Source organism: Microcebus murinus, chromosome 16 (genome assembly GCF_040939455.1).
Source record: "Microcebus murinus isolate Inina chromosome 16, M.murinus_Inina_mat1.0, whole genome shotgun sequence".
Classification (NCBI taxonomy): domain Eukaryota; kingdom Metazoa; phylum Chordata; class Mammalia; order Primates; family Cheirogaleidae; genus Microcebus; species Microcebus murinus.
The window spans coordinates 61007129-61033736 of NC_134119.1; the positions used below are offsets into that span (position 1 = coordinate 61007129).

The 26608-nt window shown below is 49.8% G+C and overlaps 1 protein-coding gene across 1 annotated transcript; it reads left to right on the plus strand.

Annotated features, from left to right (window-relative positions):
- The first annotated feature begins 7250 nt into the window (after positions 1-7250).
- On the plus strand, positions 7251-25461 carry ACP7 (acid phosphatase 7, tartrate resistant (putative)). Its single transcript, XM_075993070.1, has 12 exons — positions 7251-7592; positions 16215-16415; positions 16546-16728; positions 17474-17597; positions 18164-18226; positions 18332-18446; positions 18534-18641; positions 18734-18791; positions 18868-18935; positions 19053-19124; positions 21363-21500; positions 22556-25461. The coding sequence occupies exons 1-12, from the start codon at positions 7469-7471 to the stop codon at positions 22619-22621; spliced, it is 1320 nt and encodes a 439-aa protein (XP_075849185.1). The 5' UTR covers positions 7251-7468; the 3' UTR covers positions 22622-25461.
- Positions 25462-26608: the final 1147 nt, after the last annotated feature.

Genomic DNA, 26608 nt, shown 5'->3' on the forward strand with positions numbered 1-26608 from the left:
GGAACAGTGTGGAGGCCCCTGTGCCTGGATCAGAGTGGGCGAGGGGGTGAGTGGTGAGGGACGAGAACCGAGAGGGGAGGGGACAGATCTCGTGGGGCCTCGTGGGGCCCAGGGAGGGACGAGGTCTGACTCGGGTGTTAGCAAGGTCCCTCTGGGCAGGATGGGAGCAGGAAGACCAGGGAGGGGGCTGGGGGCTACTGACACAGCCCAGGAAGGAGAGTCTGGGTAGAGGCTGCAGAAAAGAGAGAAGGGGACAGATTCTGGATAGATTTGAAAGTGGGGCTGACAGTATTTCTCGCTGGATAATGTGCTGAGGGGAGAAAAGTCTCTCCTGAAAGCACCCACATCCCAGGCTTTCAAATCAGACACCTCAGGATTCTGGTCCCAGCTCTGTGATCTTAAGTTGCTCAATCTCTCTAGCCTTGGTTTCCCCATCTGTAAAATGGGCTTATTCAATGGGGTGAAACATCAATGAGATCATTCATGCAGAGAACCCAGAACGGTGCCAGGCCCACGGGCAGCACCTCATCCGTGGCAGCGGTCAATACCTGTTGGCCCAGGTCACCATCCTTGAGGTGTATGCTACTCTTCCTACTGGAAGTGATCTGTCCCTCTATCACTCATCCTGTCTGTCCCCCACCATGTCAGTGACCTGAAAGTCACACAGGGAGATGCTTAGGCTTTCCAAGCCTCAGTTTCTTCATTGGTAAAATGGGCTTCCTCAAGTCTGCATCACAGATTGCCACGGCCATTAATGCACCATATACAGGGCGCCTCACACACACCAAGTGCTCAGGAATCTGTCACTGCCCTGGTTTCACCGTGACCGTCAACAATAGCTATCTGGATATCCTCAAATGCCTGTCCCCAAATTGTATTAGGAACATTGTCAAATGCACAGGAAAATTGAAAGATATTTATAAGGAACACACATCAACCACCCGGATTCTACCATTCACGTCGTGCTGTTCTTGCTTTATAGCACACCCACTGATTCCTCTATCCATCCATCAGCCCATCTTACGTTTTTGTGGTGAATTTAAAAATCCTGAAATACGTCCATTAAGAGTTTTGAGGACTCAGTTTATACCAAGTGCTATTTTTGGCACTGTTGGCCCTATTTTTGGCGCAAGTTTTGGCACTGTTTGCTCAGTTGATTAGATTCATTCACTCATCTAATTCTCACAACTCTCTACAATGGGTCAAGTATGCAGCATGGTATAGTATCCCCATTGTGCAGATGAGGAAATCAAGGCACAAGAGGTAAAGGACCTATAGCTACTCAGTGTTGGAGTTGGGTTTAAACCCAGGCCATCCAACTCCCAACAAAGGAAACCATACAATGCAGTATCATGAACCAGCACAAAAGAATGTTTAGAAGAATCCAGTAAAAATAACTCGGGACTACGGTGTGATCATGATTCAGCCCAAATTGTAGTCTAAGAAAAGATGCTCCAAGGAGGGGCAACCATTGTTATCCGTTCCTAACTCTTGTGAACACTGGGTGACTAATGAGCTCTTTTGTTAATATTAAATAATTGCAGCTATTATTTATTAAGCTCTTTCTGCATGCCCCATCCTGGGTTGCACACCTTACAGCCTATATCTTTCCAAGCACTTGTGAGTTGGCACTTTGTACCCATTTTAGACATTAGGATACCAAGGCTAAGAGAAGACACTGGCCGAAGTGTTACCCAGCCAAGAAGTGGCAGAACCAGGATTCAAACCCATGTTTGTCAGTTCCCGGAGCCATTAAACCTCCCTGGAACTTCTATGAATACTTTCTGATTTGTCAGTAACAAGATGTTACTACTTTCATAATGGAGAAATACTTTTAAAAAAAGAAGTCTCCTTAAGAAAGTAGATTCATTTATTTGTATTTTGTTAGGCATGTGCATTACTTTGATAAAATTAAAAACCCGACCTCACACCATACACAAAATTCAGTTCCAGATAGAGTGCCAACCTACATGCAATGCAAAATGATAAAGCTCTTGGAAAATAACGTAAGAGACTATCAGCCTGTTTTGGAGGTACAGAAGGAAAAGATTGATAAATTAGAGTACACTGAAGTTAAGACCTTTTGTTCATTAAAAAGAAAAAAGGCATTAAGAGAGGCCAGGGGGGGTGGCTCATGCCTATAATCCTAGCACTCTGGGAGGCCGAGGCGGGTGGATTGCTCGAGGTCAGGAGTTCGAAACCAGCCTGAGCAAGAACGAGACCCTGACTCTACTATAAATAGAAAGAAATGAATTGGCCAACTAATATATATATAGAAAAAATGAGCCGGGCATGGTGGCGCATTCCTGTAGTCCCAGCTACTCGGGAGGCTGAGGCAGGAGGATTGCTTGAGCCCAGGAGTTAGAGGTTGCTGTGAGCTAGGCTGATGCTACGGCACTCACTCTAGCCTGGGCAACAAAGCAAGACTCTGTCTCAAAAATAAAATAAGGCATTAAGAGAGTAAAAAGGCAAGCCATTGAGTAGATGTAAACACACAACATACAACTGACCAATGGCGTGTATTCCGAATATATAGAGCAAACCCATTTTAAAATGGACAACCCAATAGGAAACTGGGCAAAACACTTGAACAGGCACATCGCAAATAAAAGGATATCCAAAAGGCCAATAGGCAAATAAAAAGATGTTCAATTTTATTACTCATCAGGGAAATGCAAATTAAAACTACAATGAACGACCACAACACACCCACCAGAATGACTAAACATAGAACACCGAACAATGCCAAGTGTTGGCGAGGATGTGGAGCGATGGAACTGCTCCAGGATAGCTGGTGGGAGGAGAAGAAATCATTACAACCACTTTGGGAAACTCTTCGGCTGTATCTATGAAATACATACACACACACACATACACATATATGCAAATCCTATAACCCAGATGTTTTACTCCTGGGTTTATACCCAAGAGAAATGTGTACATATGTTCATTAGCTCATGTATCGCTATAATCTTGTGGTGAACAGAGCATCTACCCTGGGGCTAGATGGCTTGCATTGAAGTCTAGCCCCTGCACTGACAAGCTTAGGCAAGTGATTTAACCTCGCTGTGCCTCAGTTTCCCCGCCTGTGCAATGGAGGTAATAATACATCATAATAATAATACATCATAATATAACATGTACCAGAATGTGGACAGCAGCACTGCTTTGCAAGGGCCAATAAACAAATACATCAATGAAAGGAGACAGCTCAATTTTCCATTGGCAATCGGTAGATACATCAATCGGGGTGTGTCCATGCAGTGGAGTACTACTTGGCAACTCGAAGGAATGGATTGCACTTCTAATTTATACGCCCAACCCACATACATTTCACAATCGTAATGTGGGGTGAAAGAAGTCAGACGTGAGTTCACACTGTATATTTTTATTTACATCACGTGCAAAAATAGGCGACACGGCATTATCGTGCATAGGAAGAGGCATGCTTAGGTGGTAAAACCAAAGTCAGATAAAAGCCAGTAAATTGGAGGGAGGGAGAAAGCAGCGCCTGAGTAGAGGCGGGGGAGGGGGGAGCTGGGAAAGCTGCCAGAATTTTCTTTCTTCACCTTGGCGGTGGTTACACAGCGTGTTCACTTTGTCATAGGCATTAAGTGCAACATTTATGCCTCATGTGCTTTTCTGTATATATGTCATTATTTCATAATTTTTTTTTTTTTTTTTTTTTTTTTTTTTTTTTTTTTTTTTTTGAGACAGCCTCTCGCTTTGTTGCCCAGGCTAGAGTGAGTGCCATGGCGTCAGCCTAGCTCACAGCAACCTCAAACTCCTGGGCTCAAGCAATCCTCCTGCCTCAGCCTCCCGAGTAGCTGGGACTACAGGCATGCGCCACCATGCCCAGCTAATTTTTTACATATATATATCAGTTGGCCAATTGATTTCTTTCCATTTATAGTAGAGACGGGGTCTCGCTCTTGCTCAGGCTGGTTTTGAACTCCTGACCTTGAGCAATCCGCCCGCCTCGGCCTCCCAAGAGCTAGGATTACAGGCGTGAGCCACCGCGCCCGGCCTATTTCATAATTTAAAAAATGTTTAACACTTTGCACTCGGATGTCGAGTGTGACTCGACACGGTCAGCAAAAATTATAGAGATTAAAATTACTCTTTGAATGTATCAATAATTTGAAATATAAGAAAATCCAAATAAATAAGTTTGTATGAAAAGAAACTCCAGTTTTTTATTCTACTGCCGCGCTTTGTAAAATCTGGGGTATTTAAAAAAAATTAAATCCCGAGTGGAATAAAGGAATCGAGAAAAAAAGCAAGCGAGTGGAAAGGGTTAAATAATTTTAAAGTGATTTTTTTTTTTTTTCAAAGGAGGCTCATTATAGTCTTATCTTACAAACCAGGCGGACTGGATGTCTCAGGTATAATAGTAATTAGAAGGATTTTGTGGGGCACTTGCTCTGTGCCACGTGCTGTTCTAAGTAGTTTATATCCATGTATTACCTTGTTTAATCCTTGCAGCCACCGTATGAGGCAGCTACTATTGTTAGCCCCATTTTACAGGTGGGGAAACTGAGGCACGGTGAAGTTAAATCACTTGCTCAAGCTTGTCAAAGCAGGAGCTAAATTTAAACGCAAGCCTTCTCGTCCCAGGGTAGGTGCTCTATTCGCCAGAAGATTATAGTGATACATGAGGCAGGAGCCCTCATCAGGGTCCAATAGACTGATGGAATGAACTCATGGGCTGCATGAACTCAAATAGGAGGAAAAAAAAATTTACCTCTTCGCTTTTATTCCTTTTTAACTTAGCAGTTCTCAAAATTAAGTCTGGGATCACCTGTGGGTCCCCAAGACCCTTTTCAGGGAGCTAAGGAGGTCAAAACTATCATCACAATAATGTTAACATACGTTTGTCCTTGTCATTCTGCAGAAACTACCTGACCTGTAATAACATCATCGCTCTCATGGCTAATAGAATGTATGCGTGTATCTTTGTGTGTTTTAAAAACGTCTCAGTTTTTATTTTCTTACATGGTAACTATTAATAGAGTTAACCCACATATACAAGAGCTTCATAATTTTTTAAGAGTGTAAAGTTTGAGGACTGTTGCTATAATTGAAATCGAGCACATCTTTTTGTCATAAACAGGGCGATGGACCACAGGACTCTCAGGAGACCTGGGACTTTGTCAGGAGAAGAATTCACAGATATTTCCGAATCCCGTGACAGTCGTTGCAGGAGCCTCAAACATCTTCTGCACATTCATCAACACTTCGAAATTACCTTTATTTTTTGGACCTACCACTAGATCTTGAAGTTTAATGCATTAATAAAGAAGTACATATATTACTGTATCACGTATTTGTTTTTAAAACATGTGTATATCTGTAATTCAGTAGCATTGGTTTCCTTGGTAATTATCTGTATTTATTTTTTGCATTAAAAACAAGACCCTGAGAAAGGCTTAAGAACCTGAGATGCTGGAAGGCCACCAGAAAAACTAAAAATAATCGGTAGCTGAAGGAGCCGTGGGTTAAGGTACTCAAGTTTGGGTCAGAGAGCTGTATTTTGGGTTTTATTTTTAAGCTGACATGGAGACTTGCAAAGGTGGGGGGAAAAATTCAAACAGAGCAAAGGCTCATCTTGAATCCCTGGAATCCCCCCCAGTGCAAATCTCTGAAGTCCCTGTCCCCAACCTCCAGAAAGCCACATACTCGGAATTTACAAAGCAAAATCATGGGGTCACTTTATCTGTAGACAGAAAAGGGGAACCCCTGAAAATCCGGACCTATGGGGCTGCTCCTTTTCTGGCCAGCTCCCCCCAAGTTTCCAACAGCTCACAGAGCTCCCCCGGGAAGATTCCGGCTCAGTGCCACCGCGACCCCATGCAGCTTCTGGGGTTCGTGCATTAGTACTAATAAAAACAACCGCGAGTTCTTATCTAGCCCTTACTCTGGCCCGGACGATGTTCTCGGTATGAAATGTCATGCCCTGACTCGTTTGATCCTCACAACAGCCCGTGGGGTACGCGCCAGAGTCACCTTCTCACGGTCGTCCAGCCAGGTTGAGTGACCCACCTGGCGCACAGCTCAGCAGCGGCGCTGTCGCTCGAGGATTCCGATCTGGGGTTTCCGAGATGCCCAGGGGGGTCCGAGGAGGAGTCAGCTTGGGGGGAGGAAGGAAGCCGAAGCCTGGAGGAATTGCTAGGAGGAGGATGCGGGGGCGCAGAGGGAAGGGATGGGGATCCCCGAAGTGACCGCGCAAATCGGGGTACCCGGAATCGGGCAGGGCCAAGGGTGGGGGCCAAGGGTGTGGGTGCCCTGGGGGCTCCGCAGCTGGGGGGTGGGGCTGGGGGGGACCGATGGGGGACGAGCGCAGCCTTACCTGTCCTCCGGGCGCTCACCTGGTGGCCGGCTTGAAGGTGACAGCGGCGCACCAAGTCTCCCTGGGTCCCCCTTCCCGCGCCCCGCCCTGGTGGGGTGTGCGTGGGGTGCTCGAGACCGGCCGGACCTGTGGGACCCGGGGCCCTGGCTGTCTGGGGAGCCCGTCACCCCAGGCGACCGGCTCTTCCGGGGCTGGAACAGGCTGTAGGCGGCGGGAGGCCTCGGCCCGCAAACCCATAAATACCAGGACGGCGCTGGTGGCGGGAGACGCGGGTACGGGCAGCCGCCGGCGCCCCCGAGGGTGAGCCGGGGTTCCCGAGGGCGCCCCCCGCCCCGGCTCCACCCAGCCCGGCAGGCCGTGGCGGGCCGGAGCCGGTGGAGCCGGCGGGAAGGGCCGGGGACGGGACGAGGGGCGTGTGCGCGCCGGCGGCGGGGGTGGCGCTGGGGCCGGGTGGGCAGAGGGGACGCGGGATCTGAGTCCCCTAAGCCCCACATGGGCTGCTGAGGAGGCAGCGGAGAGCCGCGAGGTCCCTGCAGGCGGGGTGGCAGGCTGGAACCTTGCGAGCAAGGTGGAAGAAACTGGGGTTACTAAAAGCAAGATGGAATGCTGGGGTGGCGCCACCACAGGCAGCCTCCGAGCCTGCCACCCGGCTCCCGCGGTGACACCTCTGGCTTTGAGGGTGAGCTGCGGCTCAGAGAGCAAGGCCCTGGAATGAGCCCGCCTGGGTCCAAACCCTGGCTCCATCACGTCCTAGCCGTGCGGCTGAATCACTCACTTACTCAGTTTCCTCATCTGTGATATGGGGGTGATGGCCCAGTGGCCGCCACCTCATAGCAATGTCGTGAGGCTCCCCGAGTTAATCTGTGCCAAGTGCTTAGCGCAGGGAGGCTCAGGGCGCTCGGCTGCTCCACAGTGATCATTAGTTTTGTTTCTCTCCCCAGTGCCTGGATAACCACCGCTTTGAAGACCTCCCTGCCATCTTGCCTGGCACCTGCCATCGCCCACCTGGTGGCACCGCCTGATCTTCCTCCGTCCTCCCGGCCCTTCCTGCTGTACCTGAGGAATCTAGTCTGCTCAGGTCCCTTCTCTCCCCATCTCTGCCCACACTGTCCCCCTACCATGCGCTCCCTCCCATGCTGCTTCCAATCCTGCTGCTGCCTGCTTCTACTGTTCTCTTCTGGAGCCCAGGGCGCCCCAGGGGCTCCCAGCGCTGCCCCAGAGCAAGTCCATCTGTCCTACCCAGGTAAGTGTCCATGGACCTCCCTACGTCTCTCCCAGAGAGGCCCAGTGGTGCCTCGATGGTTGGAGGCACCCAGACTACCTGAGTTAGAATACCTGCTGTGTGGCCTTGGGCAAGTGACTTAACCTCTCTGGTCTCAGTATCTTCATCTGGACAATGGAGTAGTATTAGCACGACCTCCCGGGGAGGAGTGAATGAGTTACCACCTGTGTAGAGGCAGCACTGAGCTTGGTGTGTGGTAGCTTTTGTCTCTGGACTCCTTTGCACTGCGAAAAACCTCAAAGAGCTGTCGTTTGTGTGAGTTGTATCTAGCAGTAGTTACCATGTTAGAAATTAAAACTGTCATTTAAAAATATTTATTGTCATTTAAAATGCACAATAATAGCCTGGGTGCAGTGGCTCACTCCTGTAATCCCAGCACTTTGGAAGGCCTAGGCTGGAGGATTGCTTGAGGCCAGGAGTTTGAGACCAGGCTGAGCAACATAATGCAATGTCATCTCTACAAAGAGTTTTTAAATAGCAAACAAATGAACAATAACAAATCCTTTCTGTATTAATGGAAGTGACTTTTCAATGGAAAATTACTATATTTTGCATAAAAAGAAATGTAGTGAGGAGAGTGGTGTTGATTTACATCTTTTTAAATCTCTTTTGTCTGTGGCTTAATGGGGGACAATGGGATTGTCCTCAGATCTGCTACTGCTTCAGTCTGTTGTGATGTGTTGCTTTGGGTGACTTAAGTGGAGGAAATCTGGTCTCATACAGATACGTGAAACAGGGAGGAAGATTTTAATAGGAGTTTCAGATAATTGTGGCTATTCTTCTCCTTCTCCTTCTTCTCCTCCTTCTCCTTCTCCTCCTTCTCCTTCTCCTTCTCCTTCTCCTTCTCCTTCTTCTTCTTCTTCTTCTTTCTTCTTCTTCTTCTTTTTTTTTTGAGACAGAGTCTCACTCTGTTGCCCAGGCTAGAGTGAGTGCCATGGCGGCAGCCTAGCTCACAGCAACCTCAAACTCCTGGGCTCAAGCAATCCTCCTGCCTCAGCCTCCCAAGTAGCTGGGACTACAGGCATGCGCCACCATGCCCGGCTAATTTTTTCTAGATATATTAGTTGGCCAATTAATTTCTTTCTACTTATAGTAGAGACGGGGTCTCGCTCTTGCTCAGGCTGGTTTCGAACTCCTGACCTTAAGCAATCCGCCCGCCTCGGCCTCCCAGAGTGCTAGGATTACAGGCGTGAGCCACTGCGCCTGGCCTATTCTTTGATACTACACAAAAACCCAACACATAGTTGTTTCTTTTTTTTTTTTTTTTTTTTTTTTTTGAGACAGAGTCTCGCTTGTTGCCCAGGCTAGAGTGAGTGCCGTGGCGTCAGCCTAGCTCACAGCAACCTCAAACTCCTGGGCTCAAGCAATCCTGCTGCCTCAGCCTCCCGAGTAGCTGGGACTACAGGCATGTGCCACCATGCCCGGCTAGTTTTATATATATATTAGTTGGCCAATTAATTTCTTTCTATTTATAGTAGAGACGGGGTCTCGCTCTTGCTCAGGCTGGTTTCGAACTCCTGACCTTAAGCAATCCGCCCGCCTCGGCCTCCCAGAGTGCTAGGATTACAGGCGTGAGCCACTGCGCCTGGCCTATTCTTTGATACTACACAAAAACCCAACACATAGTTGTTTCTTTTTAAAACAATTTTAAGCTTTTTATTTTAAAGTAATTGGACTTACAGATGAGTGCCAAACATAATACAGAGTTCCTGTATACCCTTCACCCAGCTTCCCCTAATGGCAATCCCTTACAAAACTGTGATACCATTGTCAAAGCTAAGAAATTAACACTGATGATCAGATTATCAACTAAATTTGGGATTTCACCAACTTTTCGACGAACGTCTTTATTCTAACCCACAATTGCATGTTGCACTTAGTCTCATCTTTTGTATCTGTGACAGTTCCTTAGTCTTTCCTTATTTTTCATGTCCTTGACACATTTAAAGAAGATAGTTTCTTGGCCAGGTGCGGTGGCTCACGCCTGTAATCCCAGCACTCTGGGAGGCCGAGGTGGGCTGATTGCTCGAGGTCAGGAGTTCGAAACCAGCCTGAGCAAGAGTGAGACCCCGTCTCTACTAAAAAATAGAAAGAAATTAATTGGCCAACTAATATATATAGAAAAAAATGAGCCAGGCATGGTGGCGCATGCCTGTAGTCCCAGCTACTCGGGAGGCTGAGGCAGGAGGATCGCTTGAGCCCAGGAGTTTGAGGCTGACGACATGGCACTCACTCTAGCCTGGGCAACAAAGCGAGACTCTGTCTCAAAAAAAAAAAAAAAAAAGAAGATAGTTTCTTAAAGGTTGGTTGCAATGTGGAAAGAGAAACAACATTAATGAAATGATTTGCCATTGTTGGCCAGGTGACCTTGGACTTTGCCCGGAGGCCTCTATGAAATGGGAAAGACAGAAGAAGCTATCTCATGGGGCTACTGTGACAATCCAGTGAGATCACAGCTGTCCTTTATTGGCCTACGCAATAATGATAGCAGATATATTCTTACTTAGCGCTTTAGATGGATGGATAACTCATTTAACCTTAAATCACTCTTAAGCTGTAGGTACTATTGTTACTCCTTATTTGACAAAACAGTAAAACTGAGGCTCATAGAGGTGAAGAGTCTGACCCCAGATCACATAGCCTGGAATTTGAATGCAGCAGGCTTGGTCAAGAGCACACGATCTTTGTTTTATTTATTTATTTTTTAAATTCATTTTTTATTTTATTTTATTTATTTTGTTTGAGACAGAGTCTCGCTTTGTTGCCCAGGCTAGAGTGAGTGCCGTGGCGTCAGCCTAGCTCACAGCAACCTCAAACTCCTGGGCTCAAGCAATCCTCCTGCCTCAGCCTCCCAAGTGGCTGGGACTACAGGCATGCGGCACCATGCCCAGCTAATTTTTTCTGTATATATTAGTTGGCCAATTAATTTCTTTCTATTTATAGTAGAGACGGGGTCTCACTCTTGCTCAGGCTGGTTTTGAACTCCTGACCTCGAGGAATCCACCCGCCTCGGCCTCCCAGAGAGCTAGGATTACAGGTGTGAGCCACCACGCCTGGCCTTTGCTTTAAAACTTTTAATTTTGCATTAATTTTACATCTAGCAGAAAGATCCAAAAGTATTGCAGAGTCCCTATCTCCCCCTCACTCAATTTCCCCTGATCTTAACATTTTATGTAACTGTCATGCAATTATTAAAATCAGGAAATCGGCCAGGCGTGGTGGCTCCCACCTGTAATCCTAGCACTCTGGGAGGCCAAGGCAGGTGGATTCCTCGAGGTCAGGAATTCGAAACCAGCCTGAGCAAGAGCGAGACCCAGTCTCTACTAAAAATAGAAAGAAATGAATTGGCCAACTAAAAATATATAGAAAAAATTAGCCGGGCATGGTGGTGCATGCCTGTAGTCCCAGCTACTCGGGAGGCTGAGGCAGGAGGATCGCTTGAGCCCAGGAGTTTGAGGTTGCTGTGAGCTAGGCTGATGCCACAGCACCCTAGCCCGGACAAAAGAGTGAGACTCTGACTCAAAAAACAAAAAAAACAAAGAAAAAAACAACCCAGGAAATCAAGATTGGTGCAATACTGTAAACCAAACTGCAGACCTTGTTTGAATTCACTGGTTTTCCACAAACGTCCAATTTCTGTTCCAGGAGCCAATACAGGGCCTCACACTGCATTTAGTCGTGCCAGTTTTTCCATCTTCGTCTATCTTTCATGATCTTGGTAGTTTTGAGTACTGATCAGTTACTTTGTTGGATATCATTTTGGGTTTGTCCATTGTTTCCTTTAGGTTGGAATTAAGTTGTGTATTTTTGGCAAGATGATCACAGATGGGATCTTGTGTCCTCAGTGGATCACGATGTTGACATGACTTATTGCTGTCACTGATGTTGACCTTGATTGTTTGGATAAGGAGATGCCTGTTGGGTTTCTCCACTATAAAGTAATAATTCTTTTTGTTGATAAATATCTTGGGGGAGATTGCTCAAGACTATGCAAATTCTGTTCCTTCTAAATGTTTACCCACTAATTTTACCATCCACTGGTGGATTGTATCTTCAACAATTGTTAGTGAGGTGATTGTCAAATTGTGATTTTCTAATTTTCTAATTCCCTCTTTCCATGTAATTGAAAGTTTACCGTAAGATGAGCCGTCCCTCTTTGCTCCACTTACTTATTTATTCAATTACTTATTTATATCATGGACTCATGGATATTTATTTTATTCCATGGGTGAAAAATCTAATTTTATTATTTTTTTTAGAAGCTACAAACTCATACTGCAGAAAATCTAATTCTATCATTATTTATTCTGCTACTCAGATTGTCCTAGATTTGGTCTCAGGAATTTCATCAGATTGGGTTCTCTGTTCTTTCAACAAGCCCCTGTCATTTTTGAGCACTTCTTCACTTTATTTATTTAATTTTTTGAGACAGAGTCTCACTGTGTTGCCCAGGCTAGAGTGCCATGACATCAGCCTAGCTCACAGCAACCTCAAACTCCTGGGCTCAAGCGATCCTCCTGCCTCAGCCTCCCGAGTAGCTGGGACTACAGGCATGCACCACCATGCCCGGCTAATTTTTTCTATATATTTTTAGTTGGCCAATTCATTTCTTTCTATTTTTAGTAGAGACTGGGTCTCGCTCCTGCTCAGGCTGGTTTCGAACTCCGGACCTTGAGCGATCCTCCCACCTCGGCCTCCCAGAGTACTAGGATTACAGGTGTGAGCCATGGTGCCTGGCCGCCCCTGTCATTTTTGAGCACTTCTTCACCTTATGACACCACAAATTATTCCATGCTTGCCTTATATATTTCTTGTCTCATTCGTAGAATCAACAGTTTCTCCACTGGGTCCTCGTTCGTTTCATTAGAGAATGGGTGCTTAGAAACTAAGATCTGGGCGCTAGGTGTGCTTCTGCCACTGGGGGTGCTAGGCTCAACAGACAGAGCACGAGAACACGTGCATGTGTGCTAACGTGCGTGTTCACAGCCCACGTTTCTGTATTCAGCTCTCTGTGTACATATTAAATACCATGACATCATACTGATACCTCTAATTTCAGCCCAACACCAAGGGTTTATTTTAGCCTCATCTTTCCTTACTTGTAACTTTTTCTTTAACACTGAGAACCTGACTTTCACTGTGTACAATATACTGACTTATTTGCTCAATCCTAGCATATGCATGAAGCAGTTTCAGAGCTGTTTGCCCATATTCTGGGGTACGAGCTTATTCACTAGATGACAGTATTCATGCACAGTCTTTTTTGTCTTTAGCCTTAAAATACCCAGTTAGGACACTGTTTCCAACAGTTATTTTTCTTCCCCCAACCCCTTCAGTGTAATTATGTAATTCATTTTTTTTTTTTTTTTTTTGAGACAGAGTCTCGCTCTGTTGCCCAGGCTAGAGTGAGTGCCATGGCATCAGCCTAGCTCACAGCAACCTCAAACTCCTGGGCTCAAGTAATCCTCATGCCTCAGCCTCCTGAGTAGCTGGGACTACAGGCATGCACCACCATGCCCGGCTAATATTTTCTATATATTTTAGTTGGCCAATTAATTTTTCTTTCTAATTTTATTAGAGATGGGGTCTCTTGCCTAGGCTGGTTTTGAACTCCTGACCTTGAGCGATCCACCCACTTCGGCCTTCCAGAGTGCTAGGATTACAGGCATGAGCCACTGCGCCCGGCCTGTAATTCATTTTTTAACATTGTTAGGTCCACATATTAGTGTTTATATTCCATATTGGGCTACCCCCACATCCTGGTGGTTTTATTTGTTTATATTTTGGGTGTGTGAAGGACATATGAAACATGACTATTGTTCCAGGTATCAGAATGATCACATTCACTGCCATGTGAGTTGTATTTAACTCATGCTAGTTTCAAGCCTGGGGCCTCATGAAGCATAAGTAACTTAAGTTGCATACAACTTATGCACAGAAAACAATAACACATTTTTCATTAAATTAGTAAGGATTGTTTTGTTTTGGAAGTTTTTATTCTATTTTCCTAATAAAACACCGTGACCCCAAAGGAAAAAATTTTTTTTCTAGCATGGCTGTCAATGTGTTATAAAAAAGATTGACTCAGAGAAGTGTCTCTCCTTCCTCGTCCCTGCTACTCTGTCCCCATTGCCCCCTTTTTCCACCCCATTTTGGATCCATCCCCTGTAAGTAATCCATGTTTTTACTTCCTGGTGTATTCTTCCCATATTTCTTTTGTACAAATGAGCAGATACTGGCATATTTTCTTATATCCCCTTATATTAAGGGTATATCTGACTATACTCTTGTGCACTTTGCTTTTTTTGGTTTAACAATATGTCCTGGAAATCATTTCATAACTGTTCTTAGAGCTTGTTCTTTTGTACACCACTGTGTGGATCTTATTCAGTCACTCTCCTAAATCTGGGCATTTTGGTTGTTTCCCGTATTTTGCAATTATAAAGAGAGCTGCCATAAATAACCCTGTGCACATGAATTGCTGGAGGAAGAACCCATGCTCTTAACAGTATGCTATACCATATGGTATTTTTATAACCTTGATTTGGTTGCTTGCATTTAAAAATTTGAAGCTATCACTTAAAACTCTGGACCCAGCACTTTGGGAGGCTGAGGCAGGAGGATCAACTGAGGCCAGGAGTTCGAGACCAGCCTGGGTAACAAAGGGAGACCGTGTCTTTACGAAAAATAAAAAATACTCAGTTGGCACGGTGGCGCATGCCTGTAGTCCCAGCTACTCAGGAGGCTGAGGCGGGAGGATCACATGAGACCAGGAGTTCGAGGTTGCTGTGAGCTATGATCACACCATGGTACTCTAGCCTGGGTGACAAAGCGAGAATCTATCTCTTAAAAGAGAAAAAAAAATCTGGATTTGCATATCTATCTATATATGCTCCTGGGTTATAAAAACCACTGTGTAAAGATTTACTCTAGAAGTTGATAGATTTGGTGGCACTGGGCCTGCTGCCTGCTTGGCAGCTGTCTCTTTTAGACAGGGTGGGGTCTATAGTTTGCCACATGCTCTGCAACTCTCTGCTGACTTACAGCTGGCCTTTGTCCCCCTTTATATGACCCAGCTGGCCTCCAGACATCTGCGTGGGCAACTCTTCAATGGTATTATGTGTGTACAATGTGTGTGTTTGGCACAAGGTCTGTGCACAATAAACAATGATATATATATATATATATATATATTTTTTTTTTTTTTTGAGACAGAGTCTCGCTTTCTTGCCTAGGCTAGAGTGAGTGCCGTGGCGTCAGCCTAGCTCACAGCAACCTCAGACTCCTGGGCTCAAGCAATCCTTCTGCCTCAGCCTCCCGAGTAGCTGGGACTACAGGCACGAGCCACCATGCCCGGCTGATTTTTATATTATATATATTAGTTGGCCAATTAATTTCTTTCTATTTTTTTTATGGTAGAGACGGGGTCTCGCTCAGGCTGGTTTTGAACTCCTGACCTTGAGCAATCCGCCCGCCTCGGCCTCCCAGAGTGCTAGGATTACAGGCGTGAGCCACCGCGCCCGGCCTTTTTTTTTTTTTTTTTTTTTTTGAGACAGAGTCTCACTCTGTTGCCTGGGCTAGAGTGCCGTGGCATCAGCCTAGCTCACACAACCTCAAACTCCTGGGCTCAAGCGATCCTTCTGTCTCAGCCTTCTGAGTAGCTGGGACTACAGGCATGTGCCACCATGCCCGGCTAATTATTTCTCTCTCTCTCTCTCTCTCTCTCTCTCTCTCTCTCTCTATATATATATATATATATATATATATATATATATATATATATAATTTTTTTTTTTGAGACAGAGTCTCACTCCGTTGCCTAGGCTAGAGTGCCATGGCATCAGCCTAGCTCACAGCAACCTCAAACTCCTGGGCTCAAGCAATTCTCCTGCCTCAGCCTCCCAAGTAGCTGGGATTACAGGCATGTGTCACCACGCCCGGCTAATTTTTTCTATATATCTTTAGCTGTCCAATTAACTTCTTTCTATTTTTGGTAGAGATGGGGTCTTGCTCTTTCTCAGGCTGGTCTGGAACTCCTGAGCTCAAATGATTCACCTGCCTCAGCCTCCCAAATTTTTTCTATATATTTTTAGTAGGCCAATTAATGTCTTTCTATTTTTAGTAGAGACAGGGTCTCATTCTTGCTCAGGCTGGTCTCAAACTCCTGAGCTCAAACGATCTGCCCATTTCGGCCTCCCAAAGTGCTAGGATTACAGGCATGAGCCACTGCGCCTGGCCCATAATGATGCTAATAATAATATCCATCCCCCCATATAACTCCGACTGTCATAGGCACTGTTTCAAGCGCTTTACTTATATTTATTCGTCTAAGCCTCATAACAACCTTAAAGGATAGATACTATTTACTATTCCATTTTGCAGATAGGGAAACTGAGGCTCAGAGAGATGAAGCAGCCTGCCCAAGGACAGCACAGCGTGGAAATGGCAGAGCTAGGATCGAACTTGGGCAGCTCCAGAACGGTTGTCCTTAGCCACGAAACGTTCCAGAGCTGTCGCCGTCAGTGGCCTCCCTGCCCTGCCCCGGCCTCACTGCCCAGGCCCTCCCTGTTCCTCTCTCCCCAGGGGAGCCGGGCTCCATGACGGTGACCTGGACCACGTGGGTGCCGGCGCGCTCCGAGGTGCAGTTTGGGATGCAGCTGTCGGGGCCCCTGCCCCTGCGGGCCCAGGGCACCTTCAGCACCTTCGTGGACGGCGGCGTCCTCCGCAGGAAGCTCTACATGCACCGGGTCACGCTGCGGGGGCTGCTGCCCGGGGCCGAGTATGGTGAGGAGCGTCCCGGGCTGGGGTGGACAGGGGCGCGGGGTCAGCCCCTCCAGCTCTCCAAGAGGATGGGGGTTGGGGGAGGGGTCCCGGGGACACCCCAGCCCACCGTGACCTTTTCCTCTCCTCTCAGTTTACCGCTGTGGCAGCGCCCGGGGCTGGAGCCGTCGGTTCCGCTTCAGGGCCCTGAAGAATGGGGCGCACTGGAGCCCCCGCCTGGCTGTGTTTGGGGACCTGGGGGCTGACAACCCGAAGGCCCTGCCCCGGCTGCACAGGGACACGCAGCAGGGCATGTACGATGCCATTCTCCATGTGGGTGAGGCATCAGCGAGGGCGTGCCTGGGGGGGGGGGGACAGGGGTGAGGGCAGGGCCGGGACCGCGGAGGGGCCAGTGTGGCTCCGGTGACTTTGGCTAACCTGCTGCCCGGGCTAAAATTCCAACTCTGCCCTTACTGAGCTTTGCTTTCCCCTGCGGATTATTATCATCAGTTCTGAGGATTGTCATGCGACTGCTTAAGTTCACACGGCCGGCAGGGTGCGAGTGCTGCCTACCTGTGTGCTGTTGTCGTCATTGCTGCTGCCGCTGCTGCGCTTATTTGAGGGGGACAGGGGACTGGGGTCAGGCTCTGGGTTTTATTCCTGGATCTTCACTAACGAGCTCTGTGACCTGGGGCCTCAGTTTCCCCATCTGATATGGGGATCACCCCCTGAAGATGGGGTTTTGAAGACTTGGGCGATCGTGTACAAAAAGCCTTTGGAACTGCACCTGGCACCAAATCGGTGCCGGACTCTCCCAGTGTTAATGTTCTGGGAGGGGCCAGGGGACAGACAGAGATGGGGCTGGTGCGCTCGGAGCACAAGCGACAACCTGGTCCTGGCGGGGACCAGAGGTGCCCCAAGCACATGTGGGTGGGTGTGACGCAGGGGGTGGGGACTGGGGGAGCCCCAAGGCCAGGGGTGGCCCAGCGCACACCTGAGCGACCAGATCTCTCACTTCCGGCCAAATCAGAGGCAGGGTCGGGTCCTCACTCCCCTCTGCCTCCCGTCCCTCCCGTCCGCAGGAGACTTTGCCTACAACATGGATCAGAACAACGCCCGTGTCGGGGACAGGTTCATGCGGCTCATCGAGCCGGTGGCGGCCAGCCTGCCGTACATGACGTGCCCCGGGAACCACGAGGAGCGCTAGTGAGGACGGGGTGCGGGGGAGGGGCGGCCGGATCACTGGAAATGGTTGTGTCTGTCCTCCTGGGGGTCTCCCCTTAGTCCTCCTGGGTGTCTCCCCTTAGTCCCTCGTATTGCGGAGTCTCTCTTTTTTATTTTTTTGGAGACAGAGTCTCACTCTGTTGCCTGGCTAGAGTGCTATGGCGTCAGCCTAGCTCACAGCAACCTCAAACTCCTGGGCTCAGGCGATCCTCCTGCCTCAGCCTCCCCAGTAGCTGGGACTATAGACGTGTGCTACCATGCCCGGCTAATTTTTCTATTATCAGTAGAGACGGGGGTCTCACTCTTGCTCGGGCTGGTCTCGAACTCCTGCGCTCAAGCGATCCTCCTGCCTAGGCCTCCCAGAGTGCTGGGATTGCAGGCGTGAGCCACCGCGGCTCGCCCTGTGGCCTCTCGTTGTGTATCGAGAGGAGACAGGGTGGGGGACCTGGGGGCCAGCCGGGCCTGAGAGTGGGCTGGGACAGCTGGGGCAGCTGGGGTAGCTGGGGTACCCAGCCCCTCACCCCCTCCCTTTTACTTCCTTTATCCAGCAACTTCTCTAACTACAAGGCTCGCTTCAGCATGCCGGGGGACAACGAAGGCCTGTGGTACAGGTACTCTGCGGGGACTGGGAGATTGGCCTGCTTCCCCCAAAGGATGGGACATGCAGAGGAGACCCCATCTCTGAATCCCTGACCCCTGCCCTTTGACCCCTGCAGCTGGGATCTGGGGCCGGCCCACATCATCTCCTTCTCCACGGAGGTGTATTTCTTTCTCCATTACGGCCGCCACCTGGTAGAGAGGCAGTTCCGCTGGCTGGAGAGTGACCTCCAGGTAACCTGGGTGGGGGGTCCCCTTCCGCCCCTCCCCTCCCCCTCTGCCCACCGCTGCCCTTCGCCTGACCCGGGCCCTTGTCTCTAGAAAGCCAACAGGAACCGGGTGGCCCGGCCCTGGATCATCACCATGGGCCACCGGCCCATGTACTGCTCCAACGCGGATTTGGATGACTGCAGGCGGCACGAGAGCAAGGTGAGGACCCCCTTTCTGGGTGGCCGGGCGGAGGCGGTGAGAGCCGCCTGGGGCTTCGGCCTGAGCCTCGCCTGCCCATTCACCCTGCCCAGGTCCGCAAAGGCCTCCGAGGCAAGCTCTACGGGTTGGAGGATCTCTTCTACAAATACGGTGAGTGGCCCCGGGACAGCCCGGCCCCGTGCCCCGTCCCTCCCGACCCGGGACCTGACGCCCTGCTCTGTCTCAGGAGTGGACCTGCAGCTGTGGGCGCACGAGCACTCGTACGAACGCCTGTGGCCCATTTACAACTACCAGGTGAGACAGGTGGCCGGCGAGGCACCCACATGGCTGGTGCCATGGTGGCCAGACGCCCTGGGCGTGGCCTGGTGTGACCCCCACACACATGCGCACGCACTTGTTCCCCTTCTCCAGGTATTTAACGGCAGCCTAGAGTCGCCCTACACCCACCCCCGAGGCCCCGTCCACATCATCACGGGATCCGCGGTGAGCAGTGGGGTAGGGGGGACGCCCCGCTTCTCTCCTCTTGCCGGTTATTGAGGGGTGACCTGGCTCCAGCCCGGGTGCCTCTCGCTTCATACTCTGTGTCACTCAACCTGCATCCCTGCGGTTAGGTACTCCCAGCAGCGCGCCCCTTGTGCAGATAGATGCAGGAGTGGAGGCTCAGGAAAAAGACTCGCTCAATGTCACAGGTTGCCTAAGTGGCAGGGGTTGGGTTTCTTCCCGGTAAAGTGACTATAGTTCCCTGTTTTTTGAGACAGAGTCTCGCTTTGTTGCCCAGGCTAGAGTGAGTGCCCTGGCGTCAGCCTAGCTCACAGCAACCTCAAACTCCTGGGCTCAAGCAATCCTCCTGCCTCAGCCTCCCAGGTAGCTGGGACTACAGGCACGCGCCACCATGCCCGGCTAATTTTTTCTATATATTTTTAGTTGGCCAATTAATTTCTTTCTATTTTTAGTAGAGACGGGGTCTCCCTCTTGCTCAGGCTGGTCTCAAACTCCTGACCTCAAGCAATCCGCCCACATCGGCCTCCCAGAGTGCTAGGATTACAGGCGTGAGCCACCGCGCCGGGCCTGCCCCATTTGTTTAGTTGGTTAACTATTTATTCATGTCAGTGTGGACTCCTGGGTAATCTATCTTATTCAGCGGGTTATGAACCAACGCTACTGTTGTTTATTCCGATGCTCAAGTTGCAGCAGGTCTGGCCGGCAGGAGCTCGCTCAGGGGGACTCCCTGTCCCTTCCACGAGTCCCCGTCATTTTGTGAGCAATTTCCTGTTTTCCCTGCCTGGCCTTGGCATCAGCCCCTTCTCCAAGGAGAGAAAGCTTAGTTTTTTAAAGCTGATCCTTGCAAATTATTAAGATCAAAGTAAGAGCCACTCGTGATAAAAATTGAAACAGTACAGAGAGGTCAGAAGGTAGACGGCAGCCACCCACGCCACCTCTTGTCCAGCTCTCGGTTGTTGTGACGGGCCTAGGGTGGCGATCTGCAGTGTCCTCTGCATATACAGGTGAGTGATTGTCTAGACAGAGGTGGGTAACTGTAGTACCCACTTTTAAAAAGCAACGTGGGGGCCGGGCGAGGTGGCTCACGCCTGTAATCCCAGCACTCTGGGAGGCCCAGGTGGGCGGATTGCTCAAGGTCAGGAGTTCCAGACCAGCCTGAGCAAGAGAGAGACCCCGTCTCTACTATAAATAGAAAGAAATGAATTGGCCAACTAAAAATATATAGAAAAAATCAGCCGGGCATGGTGGCGCATGCCTGTAGTCCCAGCTACTCGGAAGGCTGAGACAGGAGGATCGCTTGAGCCCAGGAGTTTGAGGTTGCTGTGAGCTAGGCTGACGCCACGGCACTAGCTCAGGCAACAGAGTGAGACTCTGTCTCTAAATAAATAAATAAAAAGCAACATGGGGCCGGGCTCACACACACCTGTAATTCTAGCACTCTGGGAGGCCGAGGCGGGAAGATCGCTTAAGGTCAGGAGTTCGAGATCAGCCTGAGCAAGAGTGAGACTCCCCCATCCCTACTAAAAATAGAAAAATTAGCCAGGCGTGGCGGCGTGTGCCATTAGTCTCAGCTAATGGGATTTGAACCCAGGGATTTGAACCTGGGATTTGAACCCAGGCCATCAGAGTTCAGGCTTTCTGTTCTCACCCCCTTCCCTGTTTTTGTGCCTCCCAGGATGGGAGGCAGAGGCAGGAGGAGCACTTGAGTGTGACGTTGCAGTGAGCTATGATGATGTCATTGCACTCTAGAGCACAGGCAACGGACTGACACCTTTTCTCAAAAAACCCCCAAAAAACAAATAAATAGAAAGTTTTCTCGAAGAGTCTACTATGCAGCCACAATTAAGACACAGTGTTTTCTTCTCATCCTTCAGATTGCTTTCCCCCTTCGCAAATGCATCCTGGCACTCTCTGTCTCTCTCTGCCCGCGATGGCTATACTATCATTTATTTAACTGGCTCCCGTGCTGGGCATTTGGGTGGCTTCCAGTTCAGGGCTTTTATAGAAAATGCTGTAGTGGGCAGTCTTGCACAGCCAGGGACTTTTCTAGAAGTCGAAGACCCGGGGCAAGGGAAGCCTGGGTCAAAACACTCAATGGTGAGCATTACTGTGGGCGAGTCTTAGTTGGCTTTGTCTTCCTTGGGGACGGCCGGGTCATTTCTGTTCCCTGGGGGTCCTCCACCTGTCCCAGCCCCCGGCCTGACCAGTTCTGTCCCGCAGGGCTGTGAGGAGCGGCTCACCCCCTTCACCGTCTTCCCGGGGCCCTGGAGCGCGGTGCGCGTGAAGGAGTATGGGTACACGCGGCTGCACATCCTGAACGGGACCCACGTCCACATCCAGCAGGTGTCCGATGACCAGGTCAGTGAGCCGCCAGGCCCAGCGTGTGCGGGAGCTGAGTGTTTAAGAACCTGGACTCCTATAGCACTCTGGGAGGTCGAGGCGGGCAGATTGCTCGAGGTCAGGAGTTCGAAACCAGCCTGAGCAAGAGGGAGACCCTGTCTCTACTAAAAATAGAAAGAAATTATTGGCCAAATAATATATCTAGAAAAAATCAGCCGGGCATGGTGGCGCATGCCTGTAGTCCCAGCTACTCGGGAGGCTGAGGCAGGAGGATCGCTTGAGCCCAGGAGTTTGAGGTTGCTGTGAGCTAGGCTGACGCCAGGGCACTCACTCTAGCCTGGGCAACAAAGCGAGACTCTGTCTCAAATAAAATAAAATAAAATAAAATAAAATAAAATAAAATAAAATAAAATAAAATAAAATAAAATGCTTAGGACACTATCTGGGACTTGGTAACTTCAACAACCCCATAGGGGTGGATTTTCTGTCCATTTTACAGATGAGGGAACTGAGGCTTAGAGAGGGGAAGTGATTTTCCCAGGGTCACAGAGCTGGGGGATGGCTGAGCGGGGATCTGCTGGCCACCATGTATCGAGTGGCATGTGCGCCAGTCACAGATGTCTGTTTGCATATCTCGCTCAGTTGGCACGATGACCCCGTGTGGGCTGTTCTAGTGCTCTCGCCATTGCATGGAACGTGGAAGTTAAGCTCAGAGTCCTGTCGTGAGCTTAAGGCCGCACAGAGAGAGATGCACTGGAATATAAACCCAGGTTTGTCTGACCACGTGGTTTGTGCTCTGATAATCACAGCCTACGCTCATGCAGGCCTTTCGGTGTGCTCTGTTGTAAGCCTTTACAAATAGCATCTCATTTAATTCCCACAACATCGATGATGTCGGTGCTATGACTCTCATCCTCGCTTTTTAGACGAGGAAAACTGAGGCAGGCTCGGAGAAGTCTAGCAACTTGCCCAAAATTGGACGGCTGATCAGAGGCAGAGACGGGATTTGAACCCAGGCCATCAGAGTTCAGGCTTTCTGTTCTCACCTCCTTCCCTGTTTTTGTGCCTCCCAGGACGGGAAGATCGTGGATGACGTCTGGGTGGTGAGACCCCTGCGCGGCCGGAGGATGTACCTCTAGGGCTGGGGGGCAGCTGTCATCAGGAACCCGGTGACCGGTCACTGCCCAGGCCGGGATGGGGAGCCGAGGCGGGCCCCCCGACTCCCCTGCCCTGCGGAGGCCCCACGTGGGGTGTGGCTGCGGCTCTGGTGGAGCCGGGATGCTCTCCCTCCTGGAGAGGTGGGAGTCCCGGCCGGCCGGCTGTGGCGGGAGGGCACAGAGTGACGCGGGGCGGGTCCCCGGCCGCACAGCCCCGCCCTCCCGCACAGCCCCGCCCGGCCGCGGGCACTGCCAGCCTCGGGTCAGCCGGGCGGACACAAGCGGCATGACGCCACTCGCCAGCAGGGGGCGCCAGGGCTTCTTCCTTCTGATCCTGGTCCTCAGAGTCAGCCTGAAGCCTGGCTCCCTGTCCTCCAAGGAGTGCTGCCCGGTGTCCCTCTGTGCCTCAGTTTCCCAGCCTGGCACTGTCTCACCCGGGAAGACGGGAAGTGTTAACGCTCCTGCCTCTGAGCTGGGACAGCGGACAAGCTGTATGAGCTCACAGACGCGCCAGCTTCTTTCTCTCTTTCCTTCTTCCTTTTATTTATTTAATCATTATTTATTGAGTGTCTGCCACGTGCCAGGCCGTGTTCCCAGTACCGGGGAGACAGCCACGGACAAGACAGGGACCCCTGTCCTCATGGAGCTGACGCTGGGACCGGGGAGTCAGACTTTAGTAAACATGACAGATAAGTGGGTTAGACACACATCTGCTCGGGGCGACCTAAGGAGGGTGACGTTGGATCTGCGGGGGTGAGGAAGGAACGGTGGGCAGACGTCAGCAGAGACAGCCCGTGCACAGGCCCAGAGACAGAAGTGCGCCTGCCCCGTTGGAGTCTCCCCGAGGAGGCCAGGGTGGCTGGAGCTGAGAGAGGGAGAGGAGATTGAGGCCGAGGACAGGGAGGTGACAGGGACAGATCGTGTGGGGCCTTGTGGGCCACAGTGAGGATTTTGGACGGAGCCAGGGCGGGCTCTTTGCGGGTGCAGGGTGTGATCGCAGCCGAGGAGTCTGAAGCGGAGGCCGGGGGCTGCCCCTGGGGAAGCCTGCAGGTCCCGGCCCTGCGGATGAGCTGGCGTCTGGTCGCTGTGCCACACACCGGCGTCCCCGGGCTCCCGGAGCACAACGAGCTGCTCTGGCCCGCTGTGGGGCTACGCATGGGCCATCTGGGCGCCCTAGTGCTGTCTCCCTGCTCCCCGGGGCTGGCACCTGCTCAACCTCTGGTCTCAGCCCCAGTGTCCCCTCCTAAGCGGCCTTCCTTGATGACCCGGCTAAAATAGCCTCAATTGCTCCCTGTCCCATCCCTGTTTCCCTCCTTCCTTTCAGGAGTGAGGTTCGATTTCCTTTTTTTTTTTTTTTTGAGACAGAGTCTCACTCTGTCACCCTGGGCTAGAGTGCTGTGGCGTCATCGTAGCTCACAGCAACCTCAAACTGCTGGGCTCAAGCGATCCTCCTGCCTCAGCCTCCCGAGTAGCTGGCACTATAGGTGTGTGCCACCGCACCGTTTAATTTTTCTATTTTTAGTAGAAACGGGGCCTAGCTCTTGTCCAGCCTGGTCTCGAACTCCTGAGCTCAAGCGATCCTCCCGCCTCGGCTTCCCAGAGTGCTGGGATTATAGTGTGGGCCATTTTGTCCACTCATGAGTGTGTCACCTCTACCAAACCCTCCCAGGCCCCTTCTTTGCCTCGGTTGAGGGCCCTGGGCCCCCCCTCATCCCCGCCCTGCCCATTCTGGGCTGTCGCCATCTGGACGTGGGTCTCTCTGACTCCCCCACTGGAATCGTCAACCTCAGGAAGGTGGGACCAGGGCTACACCCCAGTTTTGCCCAGCACAAGATAGATGCTTGATACATATTTGTCATCTTAGGCTGTCACATGCCAGGATCCAGGCAGGTAATGCCGGGGACAGCGATGAGTCAGCCCCAGTCATGGCCTCTCGCAGGCAGGCGGGGAAACGTGGTTACCCAACACGGTGACCAGCAATGAGGCAATGCCACGGAGGGCTGGAACAAGACCGTGAACTCACAAGCTGGACAGTCATTGCGTGTTGCACCCCAAGACTGAGCTGGTGCTTGATGTGGGCCCGGCACGTTCCGTCCTGGGCTGGGTGGGGCTACGGGGAAGTGGGGTTCACAGAGGGCAAAGGCCTGGCACTGGAGCCAGACAAACTGGGTTCAAATCTCAGCTCTCCCACTTCCTGTGTGACCATGGGCCAGTCACCAGCCCTCTCTGAACCTGTTTGTTGGTCTGTAACATAAGGATGGTGGTACTTTATGCGGTTGCCGTGGGATTAAATGAGGTTGAAAGCCTTGGACTTGAACTTGACTCCTCTTTTTCTCATGCCCCATATCCAATTAGCTAGGGAATTCCGTGTGCCTTTAAAATCTATCTGGAATCTCTCCATTTCTGCCACCTCCAAGCCCCACCCTGGCCTTGCTACATTCATTTCCCACAGACTCCCTGCTCCTCCCCTGTCCCTGGAGATCTTTGCTGCCTCTTTTCAGAACATTTTTTAAATAATAATATATTTATTCTATTTCGGGTGAAAAAGAAACACACTCATTGCTTTAAAAAAATAAATTCAAACTGTGCAAAACAATGAAGTAGACACAAAAATGATATGTGGGGTAATACCTGTGTTAATTAGCTAGTGTTAGTCGTTCCACAATGCATAGATACTTCAAAACATCATGCTGTACACGGTCAATACGTGAAAGATTCATGCAGAACTGGAAATTTCCTGCTGTCCCATTGCTAACAGCTGCTAACTTTCAACATTTTGATATGTCTCTTCATAACCCCTGATTTTTTAAAAAATAAAAACACTCTCATATGACAAGGGAGGGGTTGTGCTTTGTTTTTCTTTCCTGCTTAAATTAACATAAAATCACGTACTGCAGTTTTTCCATTTTTTTGGAGACAGAGTCTCGCTCTGTTGCCCAGGCTAGAGTGAGTGCCCTGTCGTCAGCCTAGCTCACAGCAACCTCAAACTCCTGGGCTCAAGCTATCCTCCTGCCTCAGCCTCCCAAGTAGATGAGACTACAGGCATGTGCCACCATGCCTGGTTAATTTTTTCTATATATTTTTAGTTGTCCAGATAATTTCTATTTTTTTTTTGAGAGAGAGTCTCACTCTGTCTGGACTAGAGTGCCGTGGTGTCAGTCTAGCTCACAGCAACCTCAAACTCCTGGGCTCAAGCAATCCTTCTGCCTCAGCCTCCCGAGTAGCTGGGACTACAGGCATGCGCCACCATGCCCAGCTAATTTTTTTAATATATATTTTTAGTTGGCCAATTAATTTCTTTCTATTTTTATTAGAGATGGGGTCTCACTCTTGCTCAGGCTTGTCTCGAACTCCTGAGCTCAAACGATCCACCCGCCTCAGCCTCCCAGAGTGCTAGGATTACAGGCGTGAGCCACCACACCCAGCCTCAGTTGTTCCATTTTTAAGAACAAACTTCATTTTCTGGAACAGTTTTAGATTTACAGGAAAATTGCAAAGATAGGAGAGTTCCCATGAACCCCACATCTAACCTCTCCATTATTAAAATCTTAGTATGGTACATTTGTTACAATGAATAAACTAATATTGATATATTATTATTCACTAAAGTCCATACTATATTCTACTGCATTTTAAGTTTTGTTTTTGTTTGTTTGTTTTGAGGCAGAGTTTTGCTCTCTCACCCCAGCTAGAGTGCAGTAATATCATCATAGCTCACTGCAACTTCAAACTCCTGGGCTCCAGCGAACCTCTAGCATCAGCCTCCGGAGTAGCTGGGACTACAAGCATGTGCCACCATGCCCAGCTAATTTTTTCTATTTGTTGGAGAGACAGGTCTCTAGGTCTTGCTCTTGTTCAGGCTGGTCTCAAACTCCTGGCCTCAAGGGATCCTCCAGCCTCAGCCTCCCAGACTGCTAGAATTACAGGCGTTGAGCCACCACGCCCAGCCTTCCAGCATTTTAAAAACAT

Coding starts and splice junctions, on each gene's coding strand:
- ACP7 (XM_075993070.1), top strand. CDS start 7,469: ATGCGCTCCCTCCCATGCTGCTTCCAATCCTGCTGCTGCCTGCTTCTA. Junction 7,593..16,214: donor AGTCCATCTGTCCTACCCAG/GTAAGTGTCCAT, acceptor CTCTCTCCCCAG/GGGAGCCGGGCTCCATGACG. Junction 18,447..18,533: donor GGCTGGAGAGTGACCTCCAG/GTAACCTGGGTG, acceptor CCTTGTCTCTAG/AAAGCCAACAGGAACCGGGT.